The 23,981-nt window shown below is 47.5% G+C and overlaps 1 protein-coding gene across 3 annotated transcripts in view; it reads right to left on the bottom strand.

The window, feature by feature from the left end:
* TMEM114 (transmembrane protein 114) overlaps positions 1 to 17,060 on the bottom strand; it is a gene marked incomplete at its 5' end in the record, with an annotated part of 28,754 nt that extends 11,694 nt beyond the window's left edge. For 2 of the 3 annotated variants that reach the window (XM_084881172.1, XM_084881173.1), the window contains 2 exons: positions 1,653 to 1,733; positions 1,977 to 2,196. In XM_084881172.1, coding sequence (XP_084737298.1) covers positions 1,653 to 1,733; positions 1,977 to 2,196 — 301 coding nt within the window. Of the gene's footprint in view, positions 1 to 1,652; positions 1,734 to 1,976; positions 2,197 to 16,868 lie in introns of those variants that run through there. The other variant, XM_084881174.1, reaches the window with a different exon arrangement.
* Between the last annotated feature and the right edge of the window lie 6,921 nt (positions 17,061 to 23,981).

Here is a 23,981-nt window from a genome sequence, read left to right as displayed (position 1 = left end):
TACTGAGTTCCACCTCTAACATTTAGTCTGCATTCACTCTCAGAAAACCTTGTTTCATGGCCTACTCTATGCCAACCTCTGTGCTAAATATTGGGGATTCAGCAGTGGCAAGACATGCATGGTCCCCACCTTCATGGAGCTTACAGTCTAATGAGGGCATCAGATTGTAACCCCCAAAAGGTCACACAACCTATATTAGGAATAGAAGCTTGACCAAGTCAAGCTGGCAAGTAGGAACAGACAGAGACTCCCGGTAGAGGGTATGGCATGTGCCAAGTCCCCGTGGCCGGAGGAAACTTGGCATATTCTCAGAACTGGCCCAAGGCCAGCATAGTCCATTGTTAGGAAGAAAAGAGCAAAGAGTAGCATGGAATTGGAAAGGGACTCTGGCAGCCCTGGCGGGTCAGGTGAGAGACAAGCCTCAGTAAGTCTATCAGAAACGGCCCACATTTTGCAAGGTCTATGGAACTCAGTCCTCATGGCCTCATCAGATTCTTTCTCCGGCACCTCTGTGGGCCTCAGTTTCCTTGCTGGAAAAAATGAAGATGGAAATGGAGGTGATGGGATTAAATGACGACACAGATGGAAAGCATTTGGCTACGTGTAGCCCACTACAAGCCTCGGTGAAATGAACTATTACGCTCATCTCCCTCACTCCACAAGTGTTCTTTCGGCCCCCGTTTGCTTTCTTGCATTTCATCCTTACACCTTCACTACGTTCCAGGCACTGTGGGGGCCACTGATAAGAGTTGGGCCTTTATCTATGATAGGGGTGGCCGTGTCCCTTGTTATAAGTACCTGGTCTCTTAGTTATGTGGGAAATCAGCCTTGACCAAGACAGACACCATGGCCCCTTGGAGGGAGAGGGCTGCTTTCTGCCTCCGAATTGCCTTCCCTGAATCATTCAGCAAACATTTATTCCATCCGGCTACAGCCAAGCAACTCCTCCTCAACTCCTCACCTCTCTCCCTCGCTTCTGTATCTTCAACAGTGAGGACACAAATAAGGCTGGCATGGGTCATGTGCCTGGTGGTCTACAGGCTAAGGCCTGCTCTCTTTTCGCCATTCAGCTCTCCAGCTGGTATAGGGTGTCTCCATGGATCATCCACCCTCCCTCATGCTGCAGTCACTCTACAATGCAATTGCGTCCGAAACCAGTTTGGCTCAGTGGATAGAGCATCAGCCTTCAAACTGAAGGGTCCCGGGTTCAATTCTGATCAAGTGCATGTACCTTCGTTTCGGGCACATCCCCAGTGGGGGGGTGTGCAGGAGGCAGCTGATTGATGTTTCTCTCTCATTGATATTTCTAACTCTCTATCCTTCTCCCTTCCTCTCTATATAAAATCAATAAAATATCTTTAAAAATAAAGTAAAATAAAATAAAATACAACTGCGAATTCCCACATCTTTCTCCCCAGTGGGTCTGCCCGCTCCTGGAGGGCAGGCAGGCCTGGGTCTCCCTCCTCAGCACCCTGCCCGGAGCTTAGAAAGCCTGTAGGCAACGTTTGTGGAAAGAATCCTAGACCGCACAGGTGGAGCCAGAGAGCCCTACTTACTCCCTCCTCCCGCCCCTCCACCGGCCTGTGGGAGACGGGCTCCCAAACTGGTGGCCAGCCCCGGGCTCTCCCTCCAAACCCCCTTCCCGGACTCACCTAGAAGTTGCCGGCTGGAGTCGCTGACCGTCACGTTCTCCTGCCAGAAGGGGTTCATCAGCGGCGCGCACGGGCTCTGGACTGGAGGGGGCAGAGTCAGCAGTGGCCCGGCGCCCTGGAGTTGGGGCCCCGGCCCGCAGGTGCCCCCAAACCCGCCCCCCACCCCCACCCCCATCCCAACCCCCACCCTCAGATGCCCCACCGGGGGCGTGTGTGCAGAGTAGGTCCCAGAGGGATGCTCCCTGCCTCCCGCCCACCCGCCCCCGGACAGACGGCTCAGCGGAGGGGTGCGGGCGCGCCCAGCAACAGGTCCCGGCGCCTTACCCCGGCAGGTCCGCCAGAGGCCGGAGTGCGAGCTCAGGGGCTCCGGCTGGCTGCGGTTGGCGCCCCCCGCGCCGCCCCGCACCCCCAGGGCGCCGCGCTCCAGCCGCCGGGTGTCGATGATGTACCAGAAGTCAGTGCCGATGGCCGCCGCCAGCAGCGCGAAGCTCAGCGCCCCGGCCAGCGCCGCCACCCCCGCCAGCGCCGCCAGGGGCACCCGCATGGCCCAGCTCCGGGTCCGCTGCCCGCGCCGCCCAGCTGGGGTCTGGAACCCCAGCCCTGGACCCTGAGCCTTCCTCCAGTCCCTGGCTCCACCCCTCAGAGTGGCCCCTGCTCCCTCAGACCACACGCCCACCCAGCCCAAGCGCACCCTCTTACCCCTCTCCTCGCTTCTTCTTCCCCACCCTTCTCTCTCCAGCCACCCACCTCACTCTCCGAGAACCCCAAGGCGTTGCCCACTCTGCCCTGCCCTCCCTTTCCACCCCAGCCTTCCTGACTCTCCCTGCACCTCCTCCTCAAAGCCCCCTCCTCCCTCCCAGTGTGTCAGGAGTCCTCCCTGGCCCGCCCTTCCACAGCTCCTGCTCCCGCCCCATGGTGCACCCCCTCCTTCTCTGCATGGGGTGTCTGGCACTGTAGGGGAGAGAAGGTGGCCTTCCACAAACTGGGGGAGTAAGAAGAAGGGGCGCTGTGGGCCTCACAGACCCCAGGCTTAAGGATATTCTTCAGTAGCCTCTCTCCGTTCAGCCTACCTTCAGTTGATTTTTCTAGGCTGGCTACAGGAGAAAAAGGCAGATGCTTTGTTCCCTTAAAAGTTCGTTAAAGCAATGGTCTAGCCCAGTGGTCGGCAAACTCATTAGTCGACAGACCCAAATGTCAACAGTACAACAATTGAAATTTCTTTTGAGAGCCGAAAACTGACTTCTGCGCATGGGCCATGAAGTTTCAGTAGCACTGTATGTGCACACCTGCACGTGGTATTTTGTGCAAGAGCCACACTCAAGGGTCCAAAGAACTGCATGTGGCTCACGAGCCTCAGTTTGCTGACCACTGAACTAGGCCAGGGGATTCCAATCTGTTGTTTCTCCCACCAAGGTCTTTATTCATCACTAGAGGCCCAGCGCACAAAATTTGTGCACAGGGTGGGGGGGGGGGGTGTCCTCAGCCTGACCTGCACCCTCTCCAATTGGGGAGTCCTCAGGGGATGTCTAATTGTGGGATTGGGCCTAAACTGTCAGTTGGACATCCCTCTCACAATCTGGGACCTCTGGCTCCTAACTGCTCACCTGCCTGCCTGCCTGCCTGCCTGGTGACCCCTAACTGCCCTCCCCTGCCAGCTTGGTTGGCCCTATTAAGGTTGTTTGTTTTTGTTTTTGTGTTGTTGTTGTTTTTGTAATCTTATCCCCTTCACACACAATTGTATTTTTCTTTCTTATTGGCTTCTCCCTCTCACACAATTTTTCTTTCTCCTTTATGTAACTCTTTTTCCTACTGACTCATCATTTATAAACTTTTCTTTCCTCCTTATTTTCTACGTCTGTTCCATCATCCTTCTTCTCATCTTTCTCCTCCCTTCTCTTCCTCCCCACATTCCTTCTTTCCTTTATCTTTACCCTGCCCTCCCTCCCCTTTTCCTTCCTTCCCACCTTAAGTTTTTTTCTTCACTTCCTCCCTCAAACCTGCTTTGCTCCCTGCCCCATTTCTTCCTTCTTCCCATTCTTCTTTTAAGCTCTACCAGCTCCCCTTTAAAACTTTTCTTTCCTCCCTCTTTCTCTCTCTTCCTGCCTTTCCCATGCATTCTTCTCTACTTACTTCCACTGTTTTAATTTCTATCTACCTGCCTAATTATTCACTATCATTTTTTTTTCTTTTCTGACTCCTACTTTTAAAATCTGTGCCCAGTACACAACTATACTTGATTGTCATTACAGCTCCTACAGTTCACTCACACATCCACTTTCCTTCTTTAACTCTGCTCTCTACTGACTCCTTTATGAAGTTCTTCCCTCCCTCGCTCCCTTCTTAAAGCTTCTATTCAGGGCGGGGAGCATTAACCCCCAGCCCAGGGATCAGACCCAGCCAGATGTTTGCTGCCCCCCTTCCCCAGCCTCCCTGCCGCTGTCCTGCTTCCATTCCCTGCCCAGGACGCCTGGCCCAGCGAGGGTGTCCGAGGCCCGTGCGGACCGGGCACTGCTGCTACCACAAAGCAGGAGCACCTCCACCCAGAAGGCCTCGAACGGTCCATCACTCTGTCCTGGATCTGTGGATGCCTCCTCACCAATGGCCAGTGCCAAGGGTCACCATCCTCTTCCCGTGTCTGCTCCTTCCACCCCCATAGATCTCCCCCCATTGGTTGCCACCCCCTCCCGTGTGCAGCCCCGAGTTTCCTTCCCTTTTCCATTCCTGCGTCTTTTTTGTTGTTGTTGTTCCCTTTCTATATTTCTGTTTCTCCTCTGGGCCTGTCTGCATGCAGGCCTGCCTTCCTCTCCCTCTCCTTTCTTATCCCCTCCTATCATATCCTATCCTATCCACAGTCTTGCAGCTGCCTGAGCAGAGGGCAGGGATATAACCTGCTGATCAGGTGGTGGCATGATGCTGTAATAAATAATTTGCATATTTCTCTATGATTAGTATAGATGATCACAGCCACCATCAGCACTGTCACCACCACAATCACCATTACCATCACCACCATCACCACCACCACCACCATCATCACTACCATCACCACCACCATCACTACCATCACCATTACCATCACCATCATCATCACCACTATCATCACCACTACCATCACTACCACTATCACCATCATCATCACCACCATCAACACCATCACTACTATCACCCACTACAATCATCACTCCCTACTGTGCACTCCCTACTGGGAATTGAGCCTGCAAGCTGGGCATGTGCCCTTGACTGGAATCAAACCCAGGAACCTGGTGCTCTATATACTGAGCCAAACCAGCTAGGGCACTGGAAAAGGCTTTTAAAATCTTTAGAAAACCAGACTCAGGCAGTTTCCAAAGCCCCTGGAGGGTATCCTTATGACCACAAGGTCAAAGTCTTGGCACTCCTGCAACACATTCTTAAGAAAACATTGTGCCACCTGGCTGGCATGGCTCAGTGATTGAGCATCGACCTCTGAACCAGCACATGCCTGGGTTGAGGGCTGATTCCCAGTAGGGGCTGTGCAGAAGGCAGCTGATCAATGATTCTCTCATCATTGATGTTTCTATCTCTCTCCCTCTCCCTTCCTCTCTGAAACCAATAAAAATATATTTAAAAAGAAAACATTGTGCCAAGACCAAAAAGTTGATGAATTGGAGAAAGAATCATTATGCTTAGAACAGGGAGCTATGACAGAAAGTGATATATGGGGAGTATCATTTAGATTCAGAATCCAGAAAGTAACTCTAATGCTGAGGAATGCAAGATGCAAAGACATTTCATGTTTAGAGGCGTGCTTATGTGAAGGGTTTAGAACACTTGAGAGTAACTGAAAGAAGAATAATCAGAATAATAGTTATAGAAGAGCAAGTGGAGAGAATTTACATTATGGGGAATGGGGTACAGGTTGGGACCAAGTCATACAGGGCTTGAGGTTATAATCAAAAGTTTGAGTTCTAGTCTAAGTCACTTGAATGGCTTTGAGCAGAGAAGTTGAATGTTCTAATTTACATTTGTAAAAATCTGTCTTCACACTGGCATAGACTATAGGGAGACAGGAAGGGAAGCAAGCAGGACATTGCAGTAGAGACAGCAAGAGACACTGGTGGCTTAGGATAGGACAGTACCAGCAGTGAAAGGAAGTGAAGTGAACAGATATTTTCAATTGGGGAAGGGAGGTAGAATTGATAGGACTTGGTTCTAGGCTGGAGTTGAGAATTATTATTTTCCTAGTTACTTTATTCTCCTTTACCATCATTTAATCCTCATTAACACATCCCCATCTTCATTATCAGCAGCATCAGTAGCACCCTGGACAGAGCTCTCACCAGTGAAAACAACATCCTCCCCTTGAATCTGCACAGCATTCTACTCCATCACCCCTTCAGCCACCACCTTGACTAAGTGGATCTTTCCCATAATCATCACTACTGAAGGCTTTGCTTTCAACTCCGTCACACTCTGGCTGATATCTTTAATTGCACCACCTTCAGAACAGTCCTCAGCTGTTCTATCAACATTAGGGAATCTAGATGAAGGTAAAATTCAATGGGGCTGATCCCAGGATACCCAAATATGTCTTTAAGGTTAGTATCTCCCTCTGTAATCTCCCTCTGTACGCTCTCACTCTCTCTCTCTCTCCATCTCTCAGTTGCTTTCCCCTCTCTTGGCTTTATTCTTCAAGCAGAATCTCGTTTGTTGGACCCCAGGGCCTACCTTTCACAGCTCAACAACTCCAACAAAAGAAAGGAATCTCTTCTTGGATGGTATTAGCCAGATTTCAAGAACTGAAGCTCGTTTGACTGTCTTGGATCATAGTCCCATCTCTTAACAAATCTCTGTGACTCAGAGGGATCGAATACAACGATCAGCCAAGATTGGGTCACCTGCCCATTCCTTGGTCACCTGCCCACTCCTGCAGCTCAGCCCCACCTTAATCCTTTAAGCTAAGAGGTGTTATGGCTGCCAAAATTCAAGATATCCAGTTAAATTTGAATTTGAGATATACTAAAAATGTTTTACTTTCTTGTTATTATTGTTGTTGAATATGAAGTTCAAATTTAATGGAGTGCCCTGTATTTTGTCAGGACAACCTAGCTGGCTCATCAAAGGAAAACAAAGCTGTCATTAGCAGAATGAGAAGGTGCCATGGTAAACAAAAACAGCAGATACTCCTCCACCCTCAGACACACGTCCCTTCCCTGGATCCCACTTTCCTCACGTATATAAAGAGATATAATCTACCTTAATCGTGTGCAGCCACTCTAAAAAGAACAGAAAGTATAATGTTTTCCAATGAGTCTGTGGAGAAGTGGAGCACATCAAACATCAGATGGTATAGTGGCTCAACCAGGAGAGGCAGGAGAAAACCTGAGCCCCTGAGGCAGAATCCAAACAAGCCACAGCGTTTCCGATAGAAGCCATGCCGGGCACCCTACAGGGGACTAGTGTTGCGTAGAACAACGTTCAGCAGGGATTGTACAGGCTGCTTTTGAGTCTGGAACCAGAATCTTACAGGCTGGGTAAGCCCAGGGAAGTTGCCTCCCTTCTCTGAGCCTCAGTTTCCTCAATTGTAAAGTGGGGGTGCTCATGCCTACCAACCCCAGGTGTTATTATTAAAATATGGAAGGAGACTTGACTATGAGCGGTGAAAACACAACACAGTATACAGATGGTGTGTTATAGAATTGTATATCTGAAACCTGAAGTATTTTATTAACCAATGTCACCCCAATAAACGTAGTTAAAATATTTTAAAATAAATAAATAATTAATTCATTAATTAAAAATAATAGCATCAGTTGGTTGTGGAAAAAAAAAAAAGGGGGAAAGTCTTTCAGAAGTGCAGAGTGGGCCAAGTTGGTGTTGCTCAGTGGTTGAGTGTTGACCTATGAACCAGGATGTCACAGTTTGATTCTTGGTCAGGGTATATGCTCAGTAGGGACATGTAGAAAGCAGCCAATCAATTATTCTCTTTCCTCACTGATGTTTCTCTCTCTCTCTCTCTCTCTCTCTCTCTCTCTCTCTCTCTCTCTCTCTTCCTCTCTGAATTCAATAAAAATATACTTAAACTATTTTTAAAGTGCAGGGTGGGGAGTGCATTTGAATAATAAAAAGAGGAAATATTTTTAAAGTAAGAGGAGGGCAGGGCAGAACGGAGGGAAGATGTCAAGATATCAAGAAGAAATGTTACCTTTCAATGTGAAGCATCAGTATCATGAAAAAAACAATATTTTTTAAATCAGTGAGAACTGGATTTGTGCAATTCTGCACCCTGAGGCCCTGCTTGCCTCATAGCCTCACATACCCAGGCCTTGAATAGGCGGGGTTCTTTCCTGCCTCTGGGCCCTCACACATGCTGTTCCTATTACCTGGAACACTCTTACCCCAACGTGTGTGTATGGTGTGTGTGTGTGTGTGTGGGTGGGTGGGTGGGTGGGTGGGTGGGTGTGGGTGTGTTAGTGATAGTGGTGCTTTGTTGTGGGTTGTTTTTTTTTGTCTCAACTTTTAAGCTACTTATTTGGAAGGGTTTAGCTAACACCCCAACTTAGGTTAAAGGCACTTATAATATGCTGATTCAGGTGTGGTTAAAGCCTCACCTAACCTCTCAGGCACTCAACTTTTCAGCTCATGCCTCAGCATCCTTTCACACAGGCCTGTGACTCTCCACATATAGACTTTTCTCCTCAAGGAGAAGGCTGGAGTTATTGGACAAGGCGCCCAGGAACAGCTGAGGAGGAGTGGAGTTGGAGGACACAGAGCCCCTGCTAACTCACCCCTTAGGGAAGGGGAAAGCTCTGTGGTGTGCTGCCTCTGTCTCGCAGAGTCCCCAGTGGCCTGAGCTGCAGCTATCCACCCCAGTGATGCACTCAGTGGCACATGTCATATGGGTTTCCTTCCCTTGTCCAGCTCAAGCCCCCATTCCTGTACCACTGTGTTCTAGGCTCACCCCCAAATAAAACTGCTTTTCTTCAAATCCTTATCTCAGGGTCTACTTCAAAAGAAACCCAACCAGCCGAAGCTGGTTTGGCTCAGTGGTAGAGCATTGGTCTGCGGACTGAAAGGTCCCAGGTTCGATTCCGGTCAAGGGCATGTACATTGGTTGCGGGCACATCCCCGGTGGGGGGTGTGCAAGAGGCAGCTGGTTGGTGTTTCTCTCTCATTGACGTTTCTAGCTCTCTATCTCTCTCCCTTCCTCTCTGTAAAAAATCAACAAAATATATTTTAAAAAAATAAATAATAATAATAAAAGCTTCTGCATAGCAAAAGAACACATCAACAAAATGAAAGGAAAAATCCACTGAAAAAAAAAAAGAAAGAAAGAAACCCAACCAAAGACATATGCAGTCTTAGCACTGAGAGTCTCCATAGTAGTGAATGATTATTTAATGATGAAGCTATTTGCCCCTGTGGACATTCAGGCAGTATGGGAGACACCATATGGTGGCTCATTCAACACCATTTTGAGGCACCTCCCCCTTCCATGTCCAGATGCCTTCCAGCCAGTGGTGACCATAAGACACACTTCTGACCAATGAGGTAGTAAGCAGAGTTGGTTGGGAAGGGCGCTCCCAAGAAAAAAGGACAAGGCCTTGGGAAAAGAAGGCTTTTGGTCCCCTGGGAATATAGGTGTGACATCTGGAGGTACAGCAGCCATATTGCAGCCATGAGAATAACCCTCCTTGTGATGCTTTCCAGAAAGGCAGAATCTGAGTCTGACAGCATCGTTGAATAGCTGACCCATCTTTGAAATGCCTGCCTCTAGAATTCTCGCGAGGAGATAAAAATGAACCCCTATCTGTTTAAGCCCCCACCTTTGTCTGCCTGTGCTGCAGCTGAATGCTCTGTGAATTGATGCAGACAGCGATAGTGTAGGTCCTCTCCACTGTATGTCATTGGCGTTTAGGTTCGTGCGGGTTATATTTTTTAAGTAAATTATTAATTGTAGCAGTAGATGTGCAATGAAGATTTGTTGATTTAATAAATACATCCTGCCCCCAAAGCCTCTTTTTTCCAAGCACCGAGCTTATTTTGAGTGGCAGACCCATAAGGAAGCAGCTCTGGGCTTCAGACATATAGCCAGGATATCTGTGCAGTTATTAAGATTGCTGCTCTAGAGAGAGAGATGGTCTCTGTTTATTCAATCTTATGAGGTCATGATGTTCTACCGGCCAATTGGATCCTGCAGGCCTGACCCGTGCAGAGCCATGTGAGGTCAAAGTCTCCATCTGTACATTAGAGACCTCCAGAGGAGCAGCTGTCACTCCCCATACCCTGCATGGCATAATTATCTTGGAATGAAAAAAGGACCAATTAACCCACCGCTTTCATTTTCCCGTTACACACCTCGCACGATGCCAGGAGACGAAGGCTGGGCTGCTCTCACTCTATTTCAGGGAATCTCTTCTGAAGATGGAATAAAAATCCCCCAGCCAGTCCAAACCGGTTTGGCTCAGTGGATAGAGCAACGGCCTGCGGACTGAAAAGTCCCAGGTTCAATTCCGGTCAAGGGCATGTACCTTGGTTGCGGGCACATCCCCAGTGGGGCGTGTGCAGGAGGCAGCTGATTGATGTTTCTCTCTCATCCCTATGTTTCTAGCTCTCTATCCCTCTCCCTTTCTCTCTGTAAAATAATCAATAAAATATAAAATAAAATAAAAAATTCCCTGGCCAGGGAGAAGCTGCTTTTAGGAGCAATGTGGAGGGAAAGAGCGAGGACCAGAGCCAGCACATCTGGGTTCCAGCAGCACCAGCCTGCTGAAAGAGCTGGGCCTGCCTGCTTCACCTCCGGAGCCTCAGTCTGCTGGTCTGTAAAAGGGGTGAGTAAAAGTCCTCTCCTAAGGATCTATCCTGGGGTCAGCTTACCTGCTGAGCTGTTATAATGTGGCTGGCACATCGAGTGTGTTTCCTTTTTGAATCTTCACATCAATTCTATGAAAAAGATATGCATGATTTCCCCAAACCTTATCATCGGTACAGTGGATAGACCCCAAAAACTGCACAAAATTCATGTATACAATTTGGTGGGTTTGGACATTTGTACACACGTGTGTTACCATCACCACAATTGAGGTCATAAACATATTCATCACCTTTCAAAGCTTCCTCGTGCCCTAACTGGTTTGGCTCAGTGGATAGAGCGTCAGCCTGCAGACTGAAGGGTCCCAGGTTTGATCCCGGTCAAGGGCATGTACCTTGGTTGCAGGCACATCCCCAGTAAGGGTGTGCAGAAGGCAGCTGATCCATGTTTCTCTCTCATCCATGTTTCTAACTCTCTATCCCTCTCTCTTCCTCTCTGTAAAAAAATCAATTGAGAAAAAAAAGTTTCCTCGTTTCCTTTTGTTGCTGTTGTTGGGGGTGGGGTGGGGTGGGATGTTGTGGTAAGAGCACTTAACCTGAGACCTTCCCTCTTAACAAATGCTAGTCTCATCTGGGAACACCCTCACAGACACACCGGAAGTCATGCTCAATCTGGGCTCCCCACAACCTGTCAAGCTGACACATAAAAGTCACCATCATGGGGGTGTGAGGAATGACTGTGACCGGGCTTGAAGTTACCTTTCAGGGAAACCAATGTTCTAAAATCAGATTGTGATGATGTTTGCACAAACTCAGTAGATCAGTGGTTCCCAACGTGGAACCATTCAGTGGTTCCCAACAGGCCCCACATGGTGGGGGGGGTGCAATTTGATTTTGAAGGGGGGCAATTTGAGAATGAGTTATTAACGAATTTTTTGCATTTCTTATGGTGCTAGGGGACTCATATATTATATATATATATATATATGGAGAGAGAGAGAGACATATTTACACATTACAGTTCTCCATTATATGTTTTAAAACTTTATATATATATATATATATATATATATATATATATATATATATATATTTTTTTTTTTTTTTTTTTTTTCCACAGAGAGGAAATGAGAGGGATAGAGAGCTAGAAACATCGATGAGAGAGAAACATCGATCAGCTGCCTCCTGCACACTCCCCACTGGGGATGTGCCCACAACCAAGGTACATGCCCTTGACCGGAATCGAACCCAGGACTCTTCAGTCCGCAGATCGACGCTCTATCCACTGAGCTAAACTGGTTTCGGCTGTTTTGAAACTTTGCTCTTTTTTCATATCACTTCATATTATTATTATTTTTTAAACAATTTCTTAGTGGTTTCTTCCTTAGTACTTCAACTATCCTTTTGTTCTTTTATTTTCCTCTTTCATGGATTCCATGTTCTTTGGAAGCTTGTTTAGACCAAGTTAATGGCCTGTTATGCTTCCTCCATGGGGAATAGGAGATCACTTTTTGAATAACAGAAAGGGAAGCGCTCAGGAAAGAATCACAAAAATGGTGACACGGTGAAGGTGGCAGTGACAAGGATGGCAGTGCTCCCAGCAGCACAGCTCACTGAAAGCGGACGCCTGCTCTGGGCCGGGCCCCCTGGCATCCACCATCTCTTCATCAGCACGGCCCTCCTGGGAGGTGCTTGTCTTGGAGAGGCTGCGGGGTCTATGATCAGCACATGGGCTCTGGAGGCAGGCTACCCAGGTTTAAACCTCACCTGCAGCCATTCCTAATGTGGGACCCCGGGCAAAGACCAAAGCCCCTCTCAGCCTCAGTTTCTCTGTCAGTTTCATGATCCTGACCTTGGGATTGTGAGCCATGACCTGGTAGCCCATAGAAACAGTCAGTAAACACTAGTTCCAGCTATTAGCCTGGGTCTCTGTTTTATAAAACATGACAAATTTTGGCTCAGCAAGGTCACACAGCCAATTAGATACAGATGTGGCATTCCAACCCAGACCCAGCTCCCAGCTCCAGGCTGTGTCCAGGGCCCAGGTATGCATCTGAACAATTAGGTGTGTGCAGGGCTACAGATAGCAGCTATCTGCCCTCGCTCTTCCCTCCCACCCACTCCCAAGAAGACAGCATCTCTCCAGACTGCTAATGTCAGAACTGGCACAGCCGTGCCCAGCCAGCCTCCTGCCTGCTCCCCACAGCCCTCTGAGCTGAGCAGGCAAAGGCCACACTGGAAATTCACTGATTGGGTCCAGAGCCAGCCAGACCTCCGAGGCCATGTTCCAGAGAGACTGCCTGGTGCTGGAAACACTGCCATCCCCTTCCCCAGCCAGGACCTGGCACAAGAGACCATGAGAGACAGATTGGGTCCTTCTCCCCACCATGGCTCAGCGGGGTCTGGGGGAGGGGACCAGAGGCCGGTGGAGCAAAGAGAAACCACAGCATCAGCCCAGGTATCTCACAGAGGAGGAAAGTGAGACCCAGAAAAGAAAGGGGGAGCTTTTCCCCCCTCCCCATGTGGGAGTCAGCTCAGGGACCCTTCTCCCCCTCCCTACGTGGGAGTCTGTACTTGTTCTTCAATAAATCTCCACCTTTGCTATAAAATAAAATAAAATAAAATAAAATAAAATAAAATAAAATAAAATAAAATAAAATAAAATAAAATAAAATAAAATAAAATAGAAAATAAAATAGAAAAGAAAGGGGCCGTGATTTGAGCCCTCTCTGAAGACAGGCAGAGGGCTTCTCTGCTCAGCCTGACAAGATCTAACTTATTGAGCAGTTACTGTGCACCCGACACTAAGGGCACTATAGGAGTAGCTCAGGCTCCCCTTCCTCCGATGAGGACTTCACCGTGTCCTGGGGACACAGACAAGGAAAGGAATCCATGCAAGACAATGCAGCACCTTGCAATCACTGAAGCAGGTTGAAATCACAGTATTTGGTGAAAGCTGCCCTTGGCGGGGTGCTAGCTTATGCCTTCCTGTACCAGCGTCTTCAGACAGCCCCTAGCTCTGGCCTCCACTCCAACTCCTTCCCTCAGACCTCATAGATTTCATCTACATAGCTGTAGGGAGCAGCTCTAGGGTCCAGCCTTGGCTGGCCTGGGGCAGGGTCACAAACAAGTCCCAGCCTGGAGGGCAGAGCTCTCCCAACATAATTAAGCCTGACCTTGTAGCCCTCCCTAATTCCTTCCTAAGTAGCTAATGGGGTGTGGGAGGTAAAGCAAGTGTTGCCAAAACAAGAACATTTGTATACATGTTAATCTACCCTTGTTCTAATCAAACTATAATATAAAGCATTGTCTTGCAGGCTGGGTCTTTTGTGTCCTCATCCAACCACAGGAGATCCACCAGGCCCCAGCTGTATTTTCTTGTCTGTCTTTTCTTCAATCCTTCACTGCCCCTCCTCTGTTCACCCTTGGCCATGCTGGTATGGCACACATAGCAGTTCTATGTAAGTTTCCTGTGGCCACTGTGCCAAATTATCACAAATTGAGTGGTTTAACACAACAAATATTTATTCTCTTTGAGTTCTGGGGGTCAGGAGTCTGAAGTCCGTTTCCCTGGGCTAAGGTGAGGGGTGGGCAGGGCTGCGTTCATTCTGGAGGCATCAGGAGGCAATGTTGCCTGGCCTTCTCCAGCTCCCAGGGGCCACCCACGTTTGGGGCTATGGCCCCTTCCTCCCTCTTCAAAGCGGTCAGTGTAGCATCTTCCCTCACCACCGACTTCTGCTTCTGTCCTATACCTTCTCGCTCTGACCCTCTTGTCTGTGACCACACTGAGCACACCCATGGAAACCTCCCCATCTCCAGATTCTTTTTTAAAAAAGTATATTTTATTGATTTTTTTTACAGAGAGGAAGGGAGAGGGATAGAGAGCTAGAAACATCGACGAGAGAGAAACATTGATCAGCTGCCTCCTGCACACCCCCTCCTGGGGATGTGCTCGCAACCAATGTACATGCCCTTGACCGGAATCGAACCTGGGACCCTTGAGTCTGCAGACAGACACTCTATCTACTGAGCCAAACCGATTTCGGCACCATCTCCAGATTCTTAATCACTTCTGCAAAGTTCCTTTTGCCATGGGAAGTAACGTAGGTCACACGTTTGGGGGGATTAGGATGTGGACACCTTTCGGGGGGCCATCATTCTGCCCAGCACAAATCCTAATAAAGTAAAAACTCACTATTACCCCTGTGTTAGAGATGAGGAAACTGAGCCTTAGAAAAGTAAAGTAACTTATGCAAAATCAGAAAAGGAGCAGGGATTTGAACCTTGATTGACCTGAGCCCAAGGAATAGGGTCTGGTCTTCACTCTGCTACAAAAGACAATAGGAAGAAGTCCAAAGCAGGCCAGCAATAGGAGGCGTCTCCAAAGTGGGGACCCCAAAGTAAATTGCACCCGAGATTAAGGCATCAACTGCGGGACACTCGGCTGTACTTCCTGCCAGTCCTCCCCAGAGCGACACCTGTGCATGCAATGTGCGGGACAGAAGCTGGGTGAGGGATGTCCCCAGCACGCCAGGTCAGCTTCCCCTGTAGCTCCAGATCATCGAGACAGAAATAGCAGCTTAACTGGAAGCCTCAGAAATTCAGGCAATTAACTCCATGTCCCAACTCCTCTGCCTGCCTGAAAAGTGGGCATCATTACCTACTCATGTAAGCGCATTAACCACCCTCCCTTCCTCCCTCCCTCCTTCCCACTCTCCCTGGCTCTGGGTTTAGTTTAGAAACATTTTTCCAGTGTTAAGAAGTACCTCATTTCACCACCAGAGCCGAGGGACATCAGGTGTCTAGACACAGAGCAGACAGCCTGGCCTTATCTGCTCTCGTCTGTTACCTAAAGTCTGAATAGAACCTCCAGAGAACACACAACCCAGAGGCGGGTGGCGGGGGGGGGGGGGGGGGGGGGGGGGGAGATAGGGGATGGGCCTGGGCTAGGAAGGAGTTGAAATGTTTAGCATTAAAGTAGTATGTTACCCCCCCCTTTTTTTTAATCTTGGAAAAAAGGAAAAAAAGAAATCTTGCCTGTTATCCCTTAGCCAGAGAAACAACGACCAACATGTATTAACATGACAACATAATAAAGTATAATATAATAAAGAATATAATACAATAAAGGTGCATTTCTTGCTAGCCATTTTTCTGGGAACAGAACAGTGATAATAGTATTTGCTAAGCTTTCTCTGGGCGCAGGGCCCTGTTCTGAGTGTTTGTCTGCATTGTCTCAGTCCTCACAGCAATTCTAGAAAACAGGTGCTGTTATCATTCCCAGTGAACAGGTGGGAATGTGGAGGCAAAGAGAACGGAAGCAATAAAAGAATAAATAGAGCCAGGATGGTAGATAAAAATGCAGGTTTTGAGGGCAGATCAACAGGATTTCTTCCTTTCTTTCTTTTTCCCCCTCTAACTTTGAGTAATCCTTTTGTAGGTAATGTTGACACAAATTGAGAAATATACAAGTTTTAAAAATTCAAAGATACAAAATACCACACTGTCTCTCTTCCTCTCCTGATCCCTGTCACCAGGTTCACCAGTTCCCATCCCCAGAGCTAACCACACTTAGCGATTTATTTATCATTCCAAAATGTGGCTAATTGTCAACCTATGAACCAGGAGATCACAGTTCCATTCCTGGTAGGGGGCATATTCCCTGGGTTGTGGGTTCGATCCCCAGGATGGGATGTGCAGGAGGCAGCCAATCAATTGATTCTCTCTCATCATTTATGTTTCTATCTCGCTCTCCTCCCTTCCTCTAAGAAATCAATAAAAATATTTTTTTAATTAAAAAACATAAAGATAATTTGTGCAAGCAAATTTGGTTTTGTACGTGTGTGTATACGTGGCTGTGAACTCATTCTTTTTTACACAAATGGCAGTATACTCTATATCAAGCATGTCAAACATGTGACCTGACAGCCGCGAATTTGACATGCTTGCTCTACATCTTTCTGTGTTAACTTAACAAAGTAGCTGGTGGTTCACTACAGATTAGTTCAAGGGTGGGTTTCAACTCATCAGATGCATAGCACTGAGAAGACTTAAACTAGTTTTCCTTCATCTGGTCATCATAAAAAGCAAATGAAATAATGCAAGTAAAGCACTCAGAGAACTCACAATATGTAGGACATTGTTATTAGAATTGTCATCATATTGCATGTAAAGTTTTCAACTATCATTGTATTCTTCAATTGAACATCATATGCAAAAACAAAAATAAACTTGGATCCTTACCTTGCACATATAAAAATTAATTTTCCATGGATCACATACCTACATGTAAAAATCAAAGCTATAAAACAAGAAGTGAATGTAAGAGGAAATCCTTGTGGTGTTAAGTTAGGCAAGATTTCCTAGGCAGGACACAAAGAGCACAAGTTATTTTTTTTTTAAAATGATGGTCCCTAATGTACCCACCTCCAGGTAATCACATCCTTGTGTAATCCCCTTCTTTGTGAGTGTGGACGGTACCCATGACTTGCTTGTACCAATAATCAATGGAACACAGCAAAGGTGATGAAATGTCATTTCTGTGATTACATTACATGAGTTGTCATTTCCACCTTGCTGCTGACATTCTCTGTTTGCCTTCTTTGCTTATATGCTTCATGTCAGAAAGGCCAACGTGGTCAGGAACTGTACATCGCCTTCTAGCCAACACCAGTGAGGAAGTGAGGTCCTCAGTAAACAGCCCAGGAATAGCTGATTTCTGCCAACAAAGTGAGTGAGCTTGGAATCAGATCCTTCCCCAGTTGAGCTTTAAAATGAGACCCCACCCTCAGCAGATGACTCATTGGAGCCTATGGAAGACAGTGAAGCAGAGAACTCACCAACCTAAGCCCATTTTCCTGACCTACAGAAATGTGACATAATAGAGGTGTGCTCTTTTAAGGACACTAAATTTGGGGTGACTTGTTATACAGCAACAGATAACAAACACAATTGGCATGTTTCAAGGGAGCAGTTAGCTATTATGTGTGCATATCCCTTGATTCTGCAACTCCCCTTTGGGAAGTAGTGAGGCAATTGCTCCAAAAAGTACCTACAAAGATGTCTATCACAGAGTTCTCCAGTCCGGGAAAAGTATTGTATCTCACATTTAAGTAAGAACCTACTCTGTGCCAGGCACTTTGTATGCTTCACTTCACTTAAGCTTCACAATAATCCTATTCTTATAACATTATATCCATTTTACATACCAGCAAGTGGAGTCTCTAAGGAATGAAGCAACTCACCCAATTTGAATCCGTCGATGCTTATTAAATTCTTAGCTCAGTGTCTGGCACAAGGCAAGTGCTCAATAAATCTTACAGTCTTAGGACTCATTCAGTTTCAAGTTACAGAAGCCTAATCTAAAATAGTCTAAGCTAATGGTCGGCAAACCGCGGCTCATGAGCCACATACGGCTCTTTGGCCTGGGCAAGTCTATTTTGAAGAAGTGGCATTAGAAGAAGTTTAAGTTTTAAAAATTTGGCTCTCAAAAGAAATTTCAATCGTTGTACTGTTGATACTTGGCTCTGTTGACTAATGAGTTTGCCGACCACTGGTCTAAGCTAAAAAGGGCTCCCAGAATTGTAGAACTTAAAGGGGTTACTGGATTCAGGCATGGCTGAATCCAGGAGCTGAAACTTTATCTTCAGGATTCTATCACTACCCATCCATTAGCTTCACTTACCTCTGTTTTGCAGGCTCTGTCCCCATGACAAGTTTACTTCCTCCTGGCCAAGCAAGCCTGGGAAAACAAGAGCATCCCTCTCCCCAAATCCATTGGATAATCCCAGAGAACAATGGTCCTGTTTGGGTCACATGACCCTTTCTAGAATTATGTCACTGGAAGTTTGGGGCTCTATGATTGGCCATCTTGGATCACAAGACCCTCTTCCAGGGGAATGAGTGTCATGATTGGCAATCCCTCCCAGGACCACAGGGTGGGGCAGAGTGGTTGCTGGGAGGAAGGTGTGCTGCTGACAGACTTGGCATGGCCACTCCCATGCAGCAATTATTACTCGAGCACAGATATTGAGAGGGGAAGACCTCAGTCAGACCATGGTCCAATTTTAGAACTCATGTTTTGCCAATATATGTGCCTCATTCTCCACCTCCCCACTCTAATCTTTTCAAACTTCACAGCAACTCAGGACATGAGAACTGGAGGCTGCTGTCAGTAGCCTGGAAAACAACTCTTCTGCCTGGCAGTGCACAGCAAAAAGTGACTCATAAAAGTGCCTCGGTGAACTAAAGCCTGCTGGTGCAAAGGTCAGAGCCCTGGGAGCAGACATGCCGCCTCATCCTCACACACAAGGGCTTAAGTGCTACAAACGTTGCCAAGGACACGGCAAGCCCAGGAGAGGCTCTCAAGGAGGCTGGGGGTCTGGCAGCTTCTCCGTGGCCCCACCAGATAAGAAAAATAATAATAAAAATGGCTAATGTCCCCTGGGCCATGTTTCTCATTGGTTAGAGCATCTGCTCATGCTCCAAAGGGTTGCTGGCTCAATTCCCAGTCAAGGGCATGTACCAAGGACATGGATTTGGGTTGCAGGTTTCATCCCCGTCCCATTGGGGCATGTGTGGGAGGCAACCAATCCTTATCTTGTCTGTCTGTCTGTCTGTCTGTCTGTCTGTCTATCTCTATCTCTCTTCTTCCCATCCCCTCCCTCCTTTGTCTTCCATTATCTCTAAAAATCTATGGAGGATTGACCAAAAAAAAAAAAAAAAAAAAAATGGCTAATGTCTAATGAGTACTCTAATGCCAGGCCCTGTTATAAATGCTTTACCCATGTTGGCTCACTTAATCCTCACAGGAGCCCAATGAGGACTGTGCATTACCCCATTCTACAGGTAGGAAAACTGAAACACACAGACAGGTGAAGTAACGTCCAGAGCCAAAGTTCCTAACCTTTCCAATTTCTGTTGCAAAGAGAAACAAGATGCTCTGAGCTCACTAGAAAGAACCATGTCTCCCAGAAAGCCTTGCTGTTCAGGTCAGGAATAGAATTTTTTATAGGTTTTGCCAGTGATAATGAAGATGCTGATTGAGCCCATCCCCAATTCTGCATTAACTCAAACAGTTGCCTTATTATCTGCTCACCAAAACCATTCCTGACAAAAAAAAAAAAAAAAAAAAAAAAAAAAAAAAAAAAAAAAAAAAAAACACCCTACTGGGGCTCTACTGAGCATTTCCTTTCAGAGATCTAGCTATGAGAGAAGATATTGGAGCATTGTCATTGAGCACAGCCTCTTCATCGCCACACCCCAAGCCCAGGGACACAGCTGCAAAGACAACAGGTGTGGCGGGGGAGGTGAGAGAGCCTCCAGGGGGAAGCAGGATGTAGAGTTCTCAGCACACCTGTTTATTGAACACCTACTATGTGCTGGGACATGTGCCAGGCCCTGGGGAGCAAATGCTGAGCAAGGCAGCCACAGCTGCCCTCAAGGAGCGTTCAGGTGTCCCACGCCGGACTGCACGGGTGGGATTGAAGAGTGCTTTCAGATGGTGTCAGGGACTGAGGAACATCAGATCACACAGAGAGACAAGCCAATTCCCCTCCAGCTCCGGCTCTCCCCCTGTCCTTCTGGTTGTCTGAAGGAGGAAACCTCAATGTGGTGCTAGAACGAAGGCTTCATGCCTAACGCTGGTCCATTTTCCTCTTTAACCAACACGGAGCGAGCGCCAGGCTCAGACGTGGGCTGTTTCAGGTGAGAATTGAGGATCTCTGCTTCATTTCCGCAATGTTCACTTTCACAGCTGCCTCTATTCACTGCAAGAAAGGGACAGTTTTCTTTTATGCAGAAGCATGCAGCATTCTTTTAAAGATTCTTTTCACATGGTGAGTCAATCTAAAGAAAAATATTAAGTGACTAGATAGCTGGGTTTTGACAAAAGAAGCATGAATAAAATAGTGGGTTTAGAACATATTTTATATAATACTAGAGGCCCAGTGCACAAAATTCATGCACAGGGGTCTGAAGTGTTCCTCAGCCTGGCCTATGCCCTCTTGCAGTCCAGGAGCCCTTGGGGGATGTCCACCTGCTGTGGAGTTGGGAGAGGCTCCCACCACCACCACTATGCTCACCAGACATGAACCCAGCTCAGGGCTTCTGGCTGAGTGGCACTGCCCCTGTAGGAGCACACTGACCCCCAGGGAGCAGCTCCTGCATTGAGTGTCTGCCCCCTGGTGGTCAGTATGTGTCATAGGGACCAGTCATTCTGCCATTGGGTTGATTTGCATATTAGCCTTTTATTATATAGGAGGATATGTATTAGAGTTATGCCACCCAAAGTCATAGCCACTAGTCACATGTGGCTATTTAATATTAACTTAATTAAAATTTTAAGAACTTAAAATGTAGTTCCTCAGTGGCACTGGCCACATTTTAGTGCTTGATAGTCATATGGAAGCAGTGACTACCATAGGAGACAGCACTGCCATATAGACCCTCTAACATTCAAGACAAGTCTAAGCAAGACATAGAAGTGGCATCTCAGCCATGGGTCATGTCCACTGTGGGTCTCAGGGGACCATCTGATTCTCCTTTGCATCACTTACATTCGCGGAATTGGACACGATCACACACATAAAAGCAGTCAGAACAACGTCAGCCTGCAGAAAGGGCTAAGGAACGGTTAGCTAAGATTTTATTGTTGAGTTGTTATCTGACACCAGAGAAACAAGACCAAGTCTCCGAATGTTCCCATTCTACAACCAGCACTGGATGGAGTTTCATCCTCCCTTTCTCACCATGCTTATTCTTTGAGCGCAGAAATTTTTGTCTGCCCTCCAGGAGAGAGACCACCCGTTCAAAATGGCTTTTCCTGGCCACCAGATCCAATGTGCTCGTAGCCTTCATCTCGCTCCATCCTGTTCCCAGCCTTGCCGTGCATGGCAGCAGTTATCAGCACGCACCCAACATTGTGAGTCCATGGTGCACGGTCTCTCCCTGCCCCTAGAATGTAAGTTCAGTGAGGGCAGGAACAGCTGTCTCTTTTTGTTCACTCTATGCAGAGCTTAGAGAAGACTGCCTGGCACATAGCATGCACTCAATAAACACTTGTTGACTGAATCAATACATTTCTTAGTACCTGATCTCTATCAAACATGGAAAATAAACACTCAGCCAAGAGACACAGAAGACCTCATATTTCAAGAAAAACAGACAATAGCATGTTCATCTACAGAAATGTTTATGTAAGCAGCCACCTGTTGGCAGGACGGGCCACCACATTTGAGTTGGGTTCCCTAGTCTACAGCAACGTCTCGGTGACGACCCAGAGAGAGGGGAGACTATCTATGTAAGATTTATATCTTATACATACACTAGCAGCCTGATGCACGAAGATTCGTGCAAGAATGGGCCTTTCTTTCCCTGGCTGCCAGCACTTGGCGGGCTCATTCCAGCAGCCGGTGCAGCAGCAGTGGCAGTGGCAAGCCCTGTGCGCTCCAGCACTGCTTCGTCTTCACCCTTACTTCTCTGGAGAGTTCCTCTGTGCAGCACTGGTGACCCCAGGGAGGCACGGAGGGGAAAGAGGTGGGGGAGTGAGGCAGGCAGGGAGAACTGGAGAGGTTGGGTGCGCTAGTGCGTTTCACTTTCCTATTGTGAAAGTGGGATGCAATTGGCCCCCTTCCTCATCCTCTTCTTCCTCCTCTGCCCTACACCTCCTGCCCACCCCCCCTTCCTACACACCCATTGCCCCTCCTCTCTTGATTTGGCGAGATAAGGAGGCGGGAGATCTGATAATATGGGTTACTGTGTAGGTGGTCTCTTTCATTGAATTCAAAACAAAACTAAGCCACCTGCTGATGCCACCATGACCTCCACCATCACCCCTTGACTGGCTTCGGACTCCCAGGGCACACTAACTGTGCAAGGATTGAGCTCCCATGTGTGTCCGTGCCCATGGTGCTGCTCCAGTGCTAGGGATTTGTTTACCAGAGCAGTGAAGCAGGGGTGGGGTAGAGGGAGATGCCAGACACCTCGAGCTACGACCTCAGGCACCAGAGGGTTGCCTCTGAGGCTGGGGGCTAGGCCACAGGGAGGCTGCAAGGACAGTTGACAGGTGTGGAGCACAGCAGGGAGGCCATGAGGATGTGTGCTGCCAAGAGGCTCGGAGTAGCCAGGGTGGCACCATCTTTGTCAGGTTAATTGGCATACTCACTCTTGATTGGCTATGGGCATTGTGAAGTGATGGTCAATTTACATATTTCTCTTTTATTAGTAAGAATAAAGACTCAGGCAGTTTTTTCTTTAGGGACCAGAATGGTTAATCTTTAAGGCATTTCCACCTGTATGATCTCTGTCACAACCATTTCCCTCTGCCCTGGTTCTGTGAAAGCAGCCACTGACAATTGTAATGAGTGGGCCTGACTGTGTGCCAATGCAAGTTCACTTATAAAAGCAGGCAGCCAGGCTGGGCTTAGCCTAGAACCATAATTCTCTGAATGAATCCTACAGGAACTGAAGGAAGAGATGTGTGTTTATTGAGCATCTATAATATTCAGGCACCAAGCTGAGATGTTCCCTTGATCCCTAAAACATAACTTGTCAGGTGGGCACTCTTATGCTCATTTTACAGATGAAAGAAACTGAGTGTCTGCGGAAACCGGCTTGGCTCAGTGGATAGAGCGTCGACCTGCAGACTCAAGGGTTCCAGGTTTGATTCCAGTCGAGGGCATGTACCTTGGTTGCAGGCACATCCCCAGTAGGGGATGTGCAAGAGGCAGCTGATCAATTATTCTCTCTCATCGATGTTTCTAACTCTCTATCCCTCTCTCTTCCTCTCTGTAAAAAATCAATAAAATATAATAATAATAATAATAATAATAATAATAATAATAAAAGAAAGAAGCTGAGTGTCTAAGGCATTAAGAACTTGTCCAAATTCTCATAGCTCACCAGCAAGAGAGTTTGGACTTGAAACTCAGTCTTTGTGCCCACATCATGCTGGCTTCCTGGGGATGGCTGTTGGTTCTGGTTATTATATTCCTGGTCCCTCAGCTTCTGCAAGCCCCCAGCCCTGGCACTCCAGCCTCCCCCCCACCCCTTTACCCCAGAGCTCAACACTTCTGGTTTGTCCACCACCCCTTCCCACTAGACCACTCTCCCTGACACACACACACACACACACACACACACACACACACACACTGCCACCTCCACCCTCCTAACCCCTGCCTCCAAGTTATCTTGCTCTTTCCTTCTCCACAGATCTTGCCTGGCTGAACACATTTTCCCAGTTGGGAAAAAAACAAATCGAAAGTTTTGTTCTTGCACAAGATACCCTTTTTGCCTGCAGCTAAAATTCCCCCATAGAAAAGGAATAATTTCCAAAGTCATACAAAAAGTCATTATTTATTGAACTGGCACCGTGGGCCAGCAGCGGGCTAGGGGCTGGCTAGGGGCTACCGAGGCACAAGGAAGAAGAACACAGAGCCACCTCAAGGAGCTGACAGAAGTGAGCACAGCCCCCACCCCTACCGCCAGCCCCCACCGCCTGCGGGAGCAGAGTTGCCTTAATTCAACCTGGCAAGGGTA

This window comes from Pipistrellus hanaki (assembly GCF_964339955.1).
Source record: "Pipistrellus hanaki genome assembly, chromosome: 4".
In the NCBI taxonomy this organism is placed as follows: Eukaryota; Metazoa; Chordata; class Mammalia; order Chiroptera; family Vespertilionidae; genus Pipistrellus; species Pipistrellus hanaki.
This window is presented reverse-complemented; position numbering and strand designations above follow the sequence as displayed.